At 28.0% G+C, this 15,527-nt stretch overlaps 3 protein-coding genes across 29 annotated transcripts; 1 reads left to right on the top strand and 2 right to left on the bottom strand.

The window, feature by feature from the left end:
* Positions 1 to 5,404: 5,404 nt before the first annotated feature.
* Positions 5,405 to 8,687, top strand: LOC124932055. 2 transcript variants are annotated; one of them, XM_047472656.1, is made up of 7 exons: positions 5,407 to 5,725; positions 5,889 to 5,975; positions 6,069 to 6,209; positions 6,673 to 6,945; positions 7,060 to 7,156; positions 7,869 to 7,968; positions 8,398 to 8,687. In XM_047472656.1, exons 3-7 carry the CDS (start codon positions 6,186 to 6,188, stop codon positions 8,465 to 8,467), a joined length of 564 nt encoding a protein of 187 aa, XP_047328612.1. In that variant the 5' UTR covers positions 5,407 to 5,725; positions 5,889 to 5,975; positions 6,069 to 6,185; the 3' UTR covers positions 8,468 to 8,687. The 2 variants fall into 2 exon arrangements, with proteins under 2 accessions (XP_047328613.1, XP_047328612.1); XM_047472657.1 differs by lacking the exon at positions 6,069 to 6,209 and having other exon boundaries at positions 5,405 to 5,725.
* Positions 8,688 to 8,838: 151 nt separating this feature from the next.
* On the bottom strand, positions 8,839 to 11,242 carry LOC124932054 (ras-related protein RABH1e). The gene is made up of 6 exons (XM_047472655.1): positions 10,996 to 11,242; positions 10,422 to 10,492; positions 10,179 to 10,267; positions 9,739 to 9,850; positions 9,422 to 9,512; positions 8,839 to 9,312 (listed from the first exon to the last, which is right to left on the bottom strand). Exons 1-6 carry the CDS (start codon positions 11,110 to 11,112, stop codon positions 9,169 to 9,171), a joined length of 624 nt encoding a protein of 207 aa, XP_047328611.1. The 5' UTR covers positions 11,113 to 11,242; the 3' UTR covers positions 8,839 to 9,168.
* A 1,538-nt stretch (positions 11,243 to 12,780) lies between these two features.
* On the bottom strand, positions 12,781 to 14,882 carry LOC124931201. Of its 26 annotated transcripts, none has more exons than XM_047471622.1 (6): positions 14,680 to 14,882; positions 14,242 to 14,594; positions 14,116 to 14,166; positions 13,773 to 13,835; positions 13,440 to 13,487; positions 12,781 to 13,144 (listed from the first exon to the last, which is right to left on the bottom strand). In XM_047471622.1, the coding sequence occupies exons 1-6, from the start codon at positions 14,800 to 14,802 to the stop codon at positions 13,087 to 13,089; spliced, it is 696 nt and encodes a 231-aa protein (XP_047327578.1). In that variant the 5' UTR covers positions 14,803 to 14,882; the 3' UTR covers positions 12,781 to 13,086. The 26 variants fall into 26 exon arrangements, with proteins under 26 accessions (XP_047327578.1, XP_047327555.1, XP_047327556.1 ...); XM_047471599.1 differs by having other exon boundaries at positions 12,781 to 13,141; XM_047471600.1 differs by having other exon boundaries at positions 13,440 to 13,484.
* Between the last annotated feature and the right edge of the window lie 645 nt (positions 14,883 to 15,527).

The following is a 15,527-nucleotide window of genomic DNA, read 5'->3' as shown; positions in this document are numbered from 1 at the left end:
AAAAATTTATAATTCTAATGTATTAATTAAATAAGAGAATAAATATTTTTTCATTAAACAAAAAATAATAATAATGGCACTAAATAAGTATATATATATTAAACATTTTAAATAATTATCATTAAAAAAAAATCAGATTTTTATTATCAGATTTTTTATTCGGTTACTAGATCGGTGTGGGGCAGGTAAATATCATCCATGTCCGACCTCAACCAACATACTTTAGGTTTTTCCTGCCGTCCCGATTTCAGTCTAGAGGAAAATCGCATCAATCGGTTCAGTTCAAATTAGTCAACGGTGAACAATTTCAAATTGTCGTACTCAATCTTGGAGCAGGTGACTCAACCCCATAACTTGAACCCTACATGGGATGTCCATTTTTTTCCTTTTTCTTTTAATTGTTAGGCTAAAATTTAAACATTGATACTAGATAATTTGTTTGATTTTAATCCCTAAATATTATATCAATTCACTAAAAAAAAGTTACTAATTTAATTTTTATTTAAAATAATTAAGTTGAATTAAATCAGATTTTTATAAATCTTTCATTAATAGTAAATGAAACGTGCCATTATTTTGTTAGATGGCTTGTTTAAAATCTGGTAATTCTTAAGGGTTTTTGATTTTTTTTTTAAATAATTTGATAAATTATTTAAGTTTTTAATTAGGTTAATTATTAAAATGTATTTTATGTTTAAATTTAATAAAATAAAGTAATTATATTTTAGTTGATAAAATTAATAATATATATAAATGTAAAAAAAAACAAGATCAAACCACATGTGATTACAAATCAGAAAAGTTGTCTACATTAATATAAATTGAATATTTATAAAATATTAATCACATGATATTTACTTATGATATTTATTTAGAGACGTGTCATTATTTGATTAATATAAAACAGATGAATTTTATATTTTTTATCTTAATATAATTAAAATTATAATAAATATTTTAAAAAGTATTAATATATGTAATAAATAAATATAATTATTAAGTAATGTACAAAAAAAATTTATCTCATTTTTAAAATAAATGAGGAGACTCAACCTATTACAATTAATACTTTATTTGTCATAGTTATTTTATTTACTTAAAGGACATATAAATAATCATAGTTCACAATGTAAAGATTATTGAGTATTTAATCAATACATTTATTTTCTCTCTAGAATATTGTGTTTATTCAATTCGAGTATTTGTTTTGACTTTCGAGTAAGGTTGATTAGTTACTCATTATTATCATTATTATTATTGCGAAGATTACTCTTTTTAATCTTTTCAATTATATATTAATAAGTTTTTATATAATTTGTATTTATACTCCTACAATACTATTAAGTAATATTAAATTAATATATAACTATTTAATTAAATTTAAATATTTTAATAACTTTATTTTAATTAAATGAAACTTTTTGAAATAAAAAGAAGAGACTACCATCTCATATTTGATTTATTGTATTTTTGTTTGTAAAAGGTGTTTCAGAAAATATTAAATTTAACTGAAAATATTATAATACATATTTTATATGTTTATTTCATTTATCATATTTGAATGTTTTTAAAAATTACATAATTACTAGCATGTGAGATACATTTGCACGAATAATAATATAAAAAACCGTGAAAAAAATATTACGGTAAAATTTTTATGGGCGGGTCAACCCACAATCCGACCCAAGTATCCATTTACTCTCACATATATCCAAATTAACCACAGCTCTCGACCCGGCAATCCGGACACTTTAAAAATTAAGCATCATTATATATATATAGATTAGTTATATATATATATAGATTAGTTAGTTAAAAGGTTGAACTTATATTGTTAAAATGTCACGCGTTTATCAAATTTTGGGTTGAATTTAAAATATAAAGTGTTATTAGCCTAGTTGGTTAAAAGGTTCTATTTGTTTTGTTAGGTTCCAAGTTCGAACTATACCTATAGCATTTTTAATTTTATTTTTAACCGTTTTAAGTTTATGGGCGGGTCAACCTACAATCCGACTCAAATATCCATTTACTCTCACATATATCCAAATTAATCACAGCTCTCGATCCGGCAATCCGAACACTTTAAAAATTAAGTATCATTTTATATATATATATATAGAGATTAGTACACATGGAAATTTAACTATTTTCAAATTGAGATGAGTTTTAATAAATAGTTATTAAGAAAAATATTACTGAGGATTGAATGATATCAGATGAAATAATATATTTTTTTGAGATAAATTTAATTATGTTTGGTATGAGATATTAGACTGTAGATAAAGTATAACTTATCTACAGTAAATTACAATAACTGTTTGGTTTATTAATTGTTATGTGTACAATATTATTTATACCTTGAATATGGTATAACATAATACCTACACATACCTGTTATAAAATATATAAACATTTATAAATTTTTATAATCCTCTTTTACCCTTTAATTTTATAAAATTATTAAAATTTTAATTTATTTTATAATATATTTTAAAATATAATAATATAATAAATTATAAATAATATTTATTTATATTTATATGTGTTTAATTTTCTAATTTAAATAATAATAATAATAATAAATGTGTAATTAAATAAATTTTTTATTTCCTTAGAAAAAAAATATTTTAAGTATAATTAATAAATAATGTTAATCAAAAATATAAATTTATTAAAATTTTAATTTTTTTATTATATTTTAAAATATAATAATAATAAAGTATAACTAAATATTATTATTATTATTAATTAATACAATTTATATCTATATAATTTATTTTTGAATCTAAATATAATTATACATTCTAATATCAAATATTATTCTATAAAATTGTTATTATTATTATTTTATAAAAAAAATTAATATTTTTTTTAAAATATAAAAATATTTATAATAACACATAAATTTTGAAATTAATTATTAAGTATTAATTAATATATAAATATATTTTATTTATATAATTATATAAGTTAAATTATATATAAATAATGTAAACCATAGAATTATTTATTTTAAAAATATATTTATACAATAATTAGATATATATTTTTTTTTATTAATTTTAAGTAAATATTAAAATAATAATTAAAAATAATTTATATAAAGGTAAAATAGTCTTTTACACTTTTTACTCATTTCTTATACTACCAACCAAACACAATATAATAAAATCTATATAATTTATACCTCTTTTATATTCCCAATCAAACACTATAACTTATATAATTTATACTTCTTAATACCTCTTACAATTTATACCCCTTGTACGTAATCATAAATAAACCCTTAAATTATTAATAGTTGTTAGGTTGTTTTTTTAAGATAAGTTGTACATAATTTATTAAAGATTTTTTTTATGTACAGTAATATTTTAAATTAATTATTTAAAAAATATTTAAAATAAAAATAATATATTTAATACAATATTTTAAAATTATTAATCAGTCCTCTATGCATATATAAGAATAAATTTATAAAATATAATAAACAGGTAATATATATATATATATATATATATATATATTTGACATATTTAAATATAAATTTTTTTTAATGTATTTAATATTATAATTTAATATATTTTGAATAGTTTATAATATTTATTATTTAAATTTATAATATTATTATAGTTATATATATTCACATAAAATAATAAAATATTATGTTATTATTGTTAAATAAAATTAATGATTAATGTTAATAGTTAATAAAAAAAAGTAATTATATTATTTTTAAATATTATAAAATAGAATAAAAGCTGAACTAAATAAATGAGATAAAATGTATTTTAAATAATAATAATAATTGATACAAAATATAGAAAAATTACCATTCATTTATAAAGAATGATTTTTTATTAATTTATGTATAAAAAAATAGTTTGTAAATAATATAAAATAAAACAATGAATTAAGAATCTAAATGTTAAAATATATATAAAAGTTAAAATTCGATAAAAAAAATATATATAATGATAAAATTTTAAAAAACTTTCATGAATAAATGATGTATAAGAAGAAAGAAGGTACAATGTTTTTGAAGTAGTAGCGCCCGTGACTAGGTGGTTAGATTGACTAGAATAATTTGTTTCATTATTTGAGGTAGTTTGATTGAGATTAATTTGAACAAAATTTAAATTATAAAATAAAAAAATTATTTAATGAAATGTGAATTATTTTGAGTTAAGTTATTAAAAAAATTATTTTTAAATATTTATATTATAAATAAAATAAAGATAATTTAATCCATATTTTAAATAATTTAATTATTTAAGAGATAAATATTGTAATAAAAAGTTTTAAATTAAATTAAGATAAATCGCACATCAAACAAGCTCTAAACTATTCTTGTTTTTGGTCATTCACATGCAGGTTATTTAACAACCTGACAAAAGTTGGTCCCCCACCTTTATTACATTTATATATATTCAAAATGACCTTAATATCGTCACACTCATACGGAAAATGGAAATTTACTACTTAGCCCTCTCAATTTATTTATTTAAATTTATTTTTCTAGTTTATATGGAGTTTGAGATAATTATCTTGGAATTGTAATTTACTTGTAAATAATTAAAGACCCTTTTAAAAAATTATTATTTTATCATGTTATTTTCTAACAATATAGTTTTGCAAAAATTAATAGTACACAAATGATTAATATCGAGAAAGATTAACATAAAATAATACATTATCATGAGATTCATGACTCCAATTTTAATTAATATATTTTAATTGAAACATAAACCTCTATATAGATGATAATATAAAATATGTTTATTCATTGCTAGATTACATTTGATTATCCTTAGCTATTAAAGCATTAAAAATTAACAATTCTAAAATAAAGTAATAATTGTAGTTAAAATATTTCACACAAATATTTTTTTTTTAAAAATGATATATATTAGAAACATAAATCAGTATATATATATACTATTAATCTTCAAAGTTTTGTTATTAAAATTAAATGGTAGACTTTTAGTTTATTTGATAAGATTAGTTAATTATATATATATATTTTTTCACGGGGTTCGATGTGGACGCTATGCATATAATTTTTATTATGAAATTTTTGAGAATAAAAAATTTGGTATGAAATGTTATTATATAATTTTACTTTCAAACATGAAAAAACTACAATATTATAGCAAGTTATTTTTGTATGTGTCTTATTATGAAGATTAAATCGATGACTTATATATTTTTTTATTATTATTTTGGAGTTGAGAAATTTGAACTGAAGCGTTTTATACCTTTAATAACCGTAATGTTATGATTCAAAATGTATTATTCATAATATTATTATATTATAATATTGTATTTACAAATATTTCTTAGAGTAAAATGATGAACTAATTTTAAATACATTTAAAATCTTGGAAATATTTCACTTAAAAAACAGAGTAGGGGCAACTTGTGGAGTTGTGACACGGACGACGAGCCCCTTTTGATTCAGGTACGTATCCAGGGGGATCCTACCTGTCTCTCTCCTCCTCTCTCTCTCTCTCTCTCTCCCTCCCAATATGATGATATCTTCTCTCCGAATCTCGCTATATTTATCTACATTCCTGATGCGAAAATGCACCTCTATACGGCGATGAATTGTGTGCCTTTTGATTTCAACCTACTTCTTGCAGCTAAGAAGTCATTTCACTTTTCGGCACTCTCTTCCTTTCAGACTTATCTTCTTCGATGATGATGGCGATAATCTCGAGACAATGAGGTCAGATTTCTCTGTTTCTTTTTATGCTGCTTCAATATCAGTTTTGCTTTTCTCTCTGCATTCAGTATTAATTGAGCCGTTCGAGTTTTTTTGTCATCTAAACCTGCATTTCTTCAATTCTATATAACGCATTACGCTCATATATAGATGCATCTGTTTGCAGATACTATTGTGAACAAGAGCAGCTGTGAATCTTCTCTTTCCTATTTCCTATTGATTCACTCCTATGGCGGTTGACTCGTCCAATGAGGTGAGTTCTCTCACTGTAATCGTCGCCTTGTTTCATTATTTGCGGATATTGAATCTGTTCATCTAATTTTGCCTACATTTCGTAAGTTCAAAGACTGATGATAGGAGAAAACATTAATGATATAGAATCCGCGACTTCATTCTTCTTGTACCTATAAACAAAACTTCCTGGATCCTCCTACTTAAGGTCCGTGGTAGTCCGTACACTTCAATGGCGGCAAATTTGATCAATGAGGTGAGATCTCTATTTTCAGCGATGATGTAATTAATTATGCTACTACAATTTGATGTTAATCGTCTACCTAAGCCAGTTTGAATTGCATCCATCAAATATCTCCCCGTTGACTTCATATTGAGATTAAGAAGTAGGACAGCTACCTAAACATAACGTGACCTAACTTTTGCTGAAAGGCAATGAATGAATGAATGAATGCTTCAAATTGCCTTTGATTGACTAGAAGATATCACAGGCTTGGCTTGTTCTACATCTTGATTACCCTAGAAGTTTCCTTTCTTTATACTCTCTTACATATTAAGGCATTCATTTGTTTGGCTATATATAGAGAGTAGAAGAGGGGGGAACTACTTATGCTTTTTAGATTTTGTATATCTTCAAGATCCTATTCATCTTATGAATAAATAAATGATATTCTTGTGAATAAATGATATTCTTGATTACTTTTGCCCTATTTGTGCAGGTTGAAGACTTAAATAGTCTACTTGTCTTGCCTGAGCAAGGGTGTGCTGATTCACAGCTTGATTCACAAGTAACAATTCCTCCAAACACATTCAAGGGTGAGGTGTGCCAGGATTCGACAGTGAAAAGTGAAGCTTACTCCAATAAGCAAATGGAAAACAAAGATTCCTCCTATTCAAGTTGTCTTGTGAAGGATATTGAGATTGGGAATGCAGAGACGCTTAAAAACAATGACAAAGCTATGGAGAAGCTGAAAGCTGATACTCCCCTAACTGTAAGTTTGTTTTTACAAACATCTTGTGATCACTTACCACAATTTGCTTCAAACAAGGCAGACTGGTTTCTGCTTATTCGCCTGGAATCGTCATTATTATTATTGTTTTTGCAGAAGGTACTGCAGCGACAGATAAGCTTCCAAATAAGCGAGAAAGTCATGCAGCTGTTGATGGATGACAGCCTTGTTCTACCCAAATTTGCCTCTAAAGGTATTAAAGAATCTATTGAACATGTGATTAATATAACAAACGGTTTATTATAGGATCTATCATCGATACCATTCTGCAAAATTGGCTTCTTTTTAATGAACATAAATCAACAATATTTCCTTTTGATTTGGAGCTAGATGGTTGAACAATATCCATCAAGCTTCCATACCAGGGCCTTGTTTGATCTGGGGTTATTTGAATAAACATGTAGTTATTTTCAAATAACCACGTTTGATGTAGGTTATGAAAATACATGTTATTTTAGGGTTATTTGAGTAGAAGACATTAAGTAAATATATAATGATTCAATAATTTTAAAAAAATATATATATATTTTTTGGTTGATGATTTGATTAAGAGATTTTATCAGTGCATTAATTTAGTTCTAATTACTGAATTTTTAAGGTATGGGACCTAATTAAATTTTCTTCAACAAATATTTGGAAACTGTTATTTTGTCTAATTTATAGAATAACTGTTTCATTTAATATAATTATTTATTATGATTCAGATAATTTTCTAGATTATGTTTTAAATTATTTTCAAAATCATTGTGTGGATTTTGAGAAACATAAGAAATGTATTTATTTTGGATCGTGATTCATATAACAACTATAAAGAGATCTTAAGGAATCTCTTTCATTTCTAACAGAGATTGTTTTCATTATAAAAGTTGATTTCATAAAAAATATCACAATATTTCTGTATGCAGATAAATGTGTGACTGAAAGGACTCATGATAACAGAGCAAGGAAATACAAGAGATCTACTTCATTTAATTCTCGAAGAGTGGTTCTACTTTTCTCATTGCTGTAAGTTCAAATTCACATGGATTTTGAATGAAATATGAAGTGAACTAGAAAAGATAAAGAGTACTTGAATAGGTATTTTTGACGTCAATCAGCTTCATAATAGGTCAAAACAACATAAAAGATCATGTCTACCTTTGAGAACATGTGCTTAAGTTGTTATGGTCTCAAAATCCTTCCATTTCTGGATGATATAGCATCCATTTGTAAGTCCGATAACAATGTGGATCTTTGTCCTAGGGTTTGGTTAAATGGGGGCCTAAAGATGTAATTAATCTAGATTGATAGTTTCATTCTGGGCTCGGTTCATTTCAAACACGAGTACCACCATATAATAATAATAATAATAAAAATAGACAAAGACATCAAATGCAAAATTCAATATAAGTCTTTAGAGTAATGAATGGATCCTCATGCTGGTGCGTTTTTCAGGTCAAGTTTGGGAACGCTGGTGCTGATATACTTGACTCTAAGGGTTAGATATATGTCTAATAGTGGGTGATGGGGTTTTGTTCACTTCACAGGCTAATCTTTGGTACGTTGAATGAAGGCACCTTGTTCTTCTTGTGTGTGCTTCTTTCTATTGGTTTGTGGTTAGAGTTGCTGCTGTTATTCTTTTTCTTATGGACCATAGAGGAGAGACTCAGACACTGTGTGTACATATAAAACTTGTGTTTCAAATCTTCTTTTTTCATTGTCAGCTGGCTTTCCTTTGAGTTTCATCAATTTTCCTTTGTAAAAGGCTTTATCTATTTGCAATTGTAGCACTATTACTTGCCCAAATTATGATCTAAAAAGCTAGCTAAAACATTTTAGGCCGAAAATCATCTTTATAACAGACTTCCATCTCCCCAACTCAAACCAGAAAAAAAATGAAGTAAAGAGCATTTGAAATGCTTATATCAATTGACCATGAAAAAATGATTCCTATAAAGGAAGTAAACACACACACATATAGATACTACAACTATATGTATCTCCTAGAAAGTGTATCTCCTATTGCAATCGGTATACAGAAAGAAAGAAATAAACGAGGGTAAGAAGAAATACCAACATAGAAGAAACTCTTCACACTTCCTCCACATCTTTGATTCTCTCCAAGTAATTTGTTGTTTCTTCTGTGGGGAGGAAAAAAAGCATGAAACCCAAATCGAATAAAGAAAATATGACTAAGATAGTATATGGTTTGTTTTCTCTATCGTTTTAGCAAGCACAGCCTCCCCCTTGCTGGTCTGTGTTGGATGAATTGGATGTTGGCTTCAAATTCACATCAACCATGTCATCATGTTTTGTGGATGACAAGGCTTCCATCCCTGGTAATGCCCCAGCAATCTTTCTAAACAATGGCTGCAATATTAATTCAGTACACAAGTTTTAAGTAATAATAAACTAGAAACAGTTTTACTTATAAGTATATTGACGGGTACTCAGTATTATTATTATATATAGTCCTAACCTTTATGTTAAAGCCCGCTTTCGCACTGGTTTCGATGAACATCACCCCAGATTCACGAGCCTTAGAATCTCCTTCTTCGATTGACACTTGCCTGTTTTTTAGTATATGATAAAATACTACAAATTAACTTCATATCAAGTATTCATTTTAATGCAAGTTATGCTTTGTTTAACCATTGTTGAATGATCTACGTTACTCTTTTAAGTGTTCAACATGAGAGTAAAAATATGACAAATACAAGTATCAATAAAATTCAGACCATGGAATTCAAATATGATTAACTAAAGAGAGTACTTGAACCTCATTAAGGTGCTTACCGTTTATCAACCAGATCAGTTTTGTTCCCAACAAGAACAATTATGACGTCACTACCCCGTTCTGTGCGAACTTCCTCAACCCATTTGGAAGTGTTCAAGAATGACTGTCTATCTGTGTATTTAATAACATCCATGGAAGTTAAGCTTGATCGCCTTAGGATTAAGCAAGCATGTTGATATTTCACATAAAAAGATTGTTGAACAAGAATAAGATTAAAAATGAAACCAATCTAGAAGTAAAAAAAGATCAAAATGATAGGAAGGAGAAGGAGAAAATAAATTGTTTGTAACAGATATTTTACTATTGATCAACCCTTTTAACAATTGTAGAACCTATATACTGAAGACCATGTTTTCCTTCTTTACTGGATAATACTAACTTAGGGGAAAACATGGTAAAAAGTTTACACATGAAAAATGATTCTAAGTGGAGAACTTACTAGCGACATCATAGACAATTACAGCAACAGACGAATCTCTTATGTAGCTTGGAATGAGACTCCTAAATCGTTCTTGTCCAGCAGTATCCCTGCATCATAATGAACTTCTTTTAATATCCACCAGTAATAATTCTCAGCCTATATACCACTCCAGTTTTGGCATAAATGAGGATTATGTAGTTGAAAATCACATTTCCTGAATTGAATCACTCTTAACAAGCTTGCAGCAATAGAAAGTTATACCAGAGTTGCAATCGAACAGTACGATCTTCGAGATACATCGTTTTTGACAAAAAGTCAATGCCAATTGTTGCCTAGAAATTTCAAATATGAAAAATATTAGGAAGGAACCAAACAGAGATGATTCATGTCAATTTGACTGAACAAATATGTGCACAAATTTACACATAGTTTTGACAATTATAGTGTCCACCTTTGGATGCCCTAAATAATCCGCAGAATAGCGGAATGTAAAATAATAAAACTTTCAGATCCATTTAAACATGACCTTATTTCATCTCATTCTCATGATTTTTCTGATATAGGAATATGCAGATTCAAATCGTAAATCTGTCGGATCAAACAACTTTTAAAGTCAAAATCCATGCAAAAGCAATCGAATCACATGCGATCTTTTAATTTTTCACATAATGACTTTAATTTAAGAGATACACATGTTCTAATTATTCAAACGAAATGGCACGGATTCAAACAAACAAACCTAATAATCCGATGAATAAATAGAAAAGTAGAAATGGAAATCCGATGATGATCGATCGCGAGAAAGTAGTATAGAATAGAGAGGTCATGAGCTGACCTGATAGGTTGTATCAAATTTATCATACATAAAGCGAGTGATGATGCTGGTTTTGCCGACAGACTGATCGCCGAGGAAGACGAGTTTGTACTTAGCCAAAGGTGAGACGACCGCCATTATTGATCGATCGATTTCGTCTTGCCGAAGAGACTCTCAGATCTGAATCTAGCTAGAAGTTGATCTCAAATGCCGGAAGAGAGAGAGAGAGAGAGAAAAGAGAAATTTTCGGAGATGGAGAAGAACGAGGCAACGAAAGAAGCTTTGAATTCAATCTATTTATATATTTATATTTATATTGTACGCGGCTTTGAACAATAAACCGCCAACTTGCACGCGAAGGCACCAAGCACGTCATATTATTATTATCACAATCCTTTTATTTTATTCTATTTCATCAATTTTATCCCTCATCTCTCCATTAAAAGCATAAAATTTGCTAAAAATATTTAGATAATTGCAGTGAAAACGATTTTTTAAATAATCAAAAAAATTACATAGTCAATAAAATTAAATAACACATACAAATGTGGAAATAATAAAGCAAAAACAGTAAAACAAAAAGTGTCATCAACATTAACTTTGAATATTAAAGTGAAATTGCCTAAATAAATAATCTAAAATTGATTATGGGAATTGGGAGTAATGTACTTGTAAAGATTTTGATGGAAAAATCATATTGTAGTTCAGCCAAACATATAAATATCCAACCTACTATAGATCCTACCAACCTATAGCATATTCATGCTAATTTGCCTAACAATTTGAAGATTTTTCTCACATTGTCAACAAAAAAAATAGAATCATTCCTCTTTGACCATTAGTTTTCTGCTCCACCCATATAAACTAAATAAGTTTTTATAATTAATCCACTAAGATTGGATTAAGTGACAACTTTGGCCTAAAAAGCTAAAAAAATTGAAGATTTTTTTTATTAAAAATATTTTAAATTGAATTAAAACTATAATTTATTTATGCATTATTATGTTCCTTTTTTAACTGTCTTAATTTTTTTTTTTAAACTTAATAATTAATTAATAAACCTAAATTTAAAAACTAAACATAACCTCTTTCTTCAGACGAAAATAACATCCCTTTTCTTTCCAAGACAACCACTGTTGCGACTAAATATGTTATCTTCAACGAAACAATAGATTAGGAGAATAAATTTTGTGCATAAAAGGCTAATCAATTATCCCTTGACGATGGGAGAAACAAAACAAAAACTTATAAGGAAAATAATCACATTTCAAATACATAATTATTCCATCAAACATTACTTTTCCTTGGAAGATGATTGAAGCTAGCTAATAAGATTAAATGGTTCGATTATAATACATTAGTAAGGCCTAAGAGAACAAAAGTTACTAATTCATTTAAATTATAGACTTTTAACTCTTGCATTGTAGTGTCATGTATCCAACCTCTTTGTTCAATTTTACACATAAATATTGAAAATACATTTCTACACACCATAACTAGTTAAATTCTAAATTGGTTTATATGCAAAAAGTTAATCAGTTAGCTTGGAATGCTTCCCATTATTGATATAGAGAAAAAGTGACATCTACATTTGCAAGAATAAGAAACATTATGTCCTATATCAAAGTTATCAATAGTGTGAATCTCATTGGATGATTAATTTATACATCATATAATCACAAATTTGAGAGATTAAACACAAACAAGTAGAGAGAAAAAAACAGATTGCAAGTGGAAATAAAAACACAAGAAACTAAAATATCATCTAATTAGTTGCCAAATTAACTCCACAATCATCCAACAATGTAGTACAAGATAACATTATTTGTAAACAGTGATGAAACCATCTCAAACTGATCCTTCTTTTCATTATAACACAAGAAAAGTATAACCAAAAGGCTACTATCTTATGGGAAATATGAAATGAAAATTTCAAAGGCATGCTCAGGAGAGGGCATACTCAAAATTAACGTTCAAAGGAGATGAAAATCCAACTGTAATAGCAGTACTATAGTTCCACTATTAATGAAACTGCAACATGTGTTTTGACGATCTTCATAGCTCCTGTCAAAAAACTCAAAATCTAACATAACTTTCAAGGCCACGGAGAAACTACCTAGAAGTCCTCCTCGTGCTGCTTGCTGGCACTCCATTACGACCACCACGGCTACTGTGTCCAAAGAATGTTCAAATCTTGATCAAACTTAATCTATCATCAATTTGAAGAATTTAAAAAGGAAGTTTGAATATTCAAAGACAAATATAAATAAAAAATTCATAGGCAATTTTAAGATTTTCCCCTCCCATTTGTTAGAAAGATATGCTCAGGAGGGTGCAGGCTCCACATTCAAAGGAGATGGAAATCCAAGTGTAATACTATAGTTCCACGATTAATGAAACTTCAACATAAATCCCGTCAAGAAACTGAACAAATCTAGAATAACTTCAAGGCCAAAGAGAATTACCTAGAAGTCTTCCTCGGGCTGCTCGTTGGCACTCCATCACGATTACTACTGCATCCAAAGGATGTTACAAATTTAACAAAGCAATCACAAACATAATCAACATCAATTTGAAGAATTTCAAAGGCAAAATGAAGATTTCCCCCTCCCATTTATCAGAAAGACATTCAAATGAAATGAAATCCAAGTGTAACACTATTGTAACTCTATCAATTTAAGAAAAAGAAGGTAATATAGTTCCACTATTAATGAAACTTCAACATGGGATTTTAAAATTTTCATAAATCCTGTCAAGAAACTCAAAATATAGCATAGTTTCAAGCCACAGAAGACTACCTAGAATTCCTCATACTGCTCCAAGGAAACTTCACCGGTGCTTCATCACGGACACCACGCCTGCTGCGTCCAAAACATGTCAAAAATGTAACAAGGTGATTACTAACGTAATATATCATCGAATAATACAAGATAACATCATTTGTACACACAAAAAAACGTCCTCAAACTGATGCCTTCTTTCATTCTCATTGAGCAGAAATTTCACTTATACAGAAGGATTATAGCAGCTCAAAATGGTGCATACTCCTCAATACAAGTTCGACTATTAATGATTAAAGATCTTCATAAATACTTTGAAGAAACTCAAAATGTAACATAACTTTAAGCCACAGAGAAGTACCTATCAGACCTGGTGTAGCTCGATGACACTCCATGACGTCCACCACGGCTGCTGCGTCCAAAGGATGTTTACAAAATTTAACAAATTTAACCTACTAGCATAACACTTCAAGCCATAGATAATTACCTAGGAGTCCTATTGTTAGCACGGTTCTTTCCAAAACGACCACTCTCAGGAAAGGCATTTGCGCCTTTATCCCTACCATCAAGCCAATGAGGAGCTTTCATTTCTCCTTCCTCCACAATACTCGATCTAGGGTCTTTCGTGGCCATCTTCCTCTTGTCATCTTCAATAATGTGAATGGGATACAATTCAGGAGAAATTGACAACGAATTCCTAAGTGTAACGTACGCCTTCTTGTAGTCCGGTTTAGCAATCAATAGTCCTCCGCTTCTCTTTTTCTTCCCGTCCATGTTCAGCGTATGAACCCTGTCCACCTGAAATCCATAGACAGACTCCAAAACCCTCTTTATCTGGATCTGCAAAGAGGCAAAACATATTGACAGAAGTAAGATATAACCCTAAATAAAGCAGAAAACATGAGAAAGAGATTCGGTGCAGTACTTTGGAGGCGGAAGGGATGGTTTTCAAAGCGATTTCTCTGATGTTGTTGAATGTAGAAGGAATGAGAAGCTTAATTGGTAAATTAGCAAATTGAATTAGATTTTGAGCTACTCGACCTCCCATTTTCTGTAGCAGGTTTTCGTCTTCCTCTCGCAATAATTCTACTCAGACCCAAAAACCCTAGTTCCGGCTGATTGATAGTACGTCGTCAATGGAAGTGCATTTCGGTCAGAGAAAACTTAAATCAACCCTAAACTTGTATATTTATATTTAAATTGACCTTTAAACTTGCATATGTTTATATTAGTTTTTTAAATTAATGTTTATATATTAGAGATTATAAATAATTTTGATTTTATTAAAATAAATTGAATTTATATTTATAATTTAAAATATAATAATTTTAAATAATATAATTCATTTTTAATTATTTTTTAAAATTAAACTAGTATATAATCGACCTATTACTCAATAAAACGGGTAATGTGTTTGGGGGACTATATTAATTTATTGGTTAAAATATTAGAATGATATTGATAGTTCCAAATTCAAGACTTAAAATGATAAGGGTGAGTGCAAATTAACAACTCAATTTATTACTATAATAAGAAGAATAGTCCCATATGCCAAATATAGGCCTAGGTTCGAGTCCGTCAAACGATAAATTATACGCCTGATTAAATGGTTAAGTGTGTTTGTGGGATACGTGTTTAATCCGTTTCCCATTTTTAATCTTATATTATAGTCTAGCGATAACAAGAGATTGATATCATCAGCCTCCTTGAGAGGTTCTTGTTCGAGTTTGTCATTCGGTAAGTTTTACGTCTTGTTAAATGGTTAAGTGTGTT

This window comes from Impatiens glandulifera, chromosome 3, assembly GCF_907164915.1.
Source record: "Impatiens glandulifera chromosome 3, dImpGla2.1, whole genome shotgun sequence".
In the NCBI taxonomy this organism is placed as follows: domain Eukaryota; kingdom Viridiplantae; phylum Streptophyta; class Magnoliopsida; order Ericales; family Balsaminaceae; genus Impatiens; species Impatiens glandulifera.
Note: the sequence above shows the minus strand (reverse complement) of the source record. Positions and strands in the feature narration are given on the sequence as shown.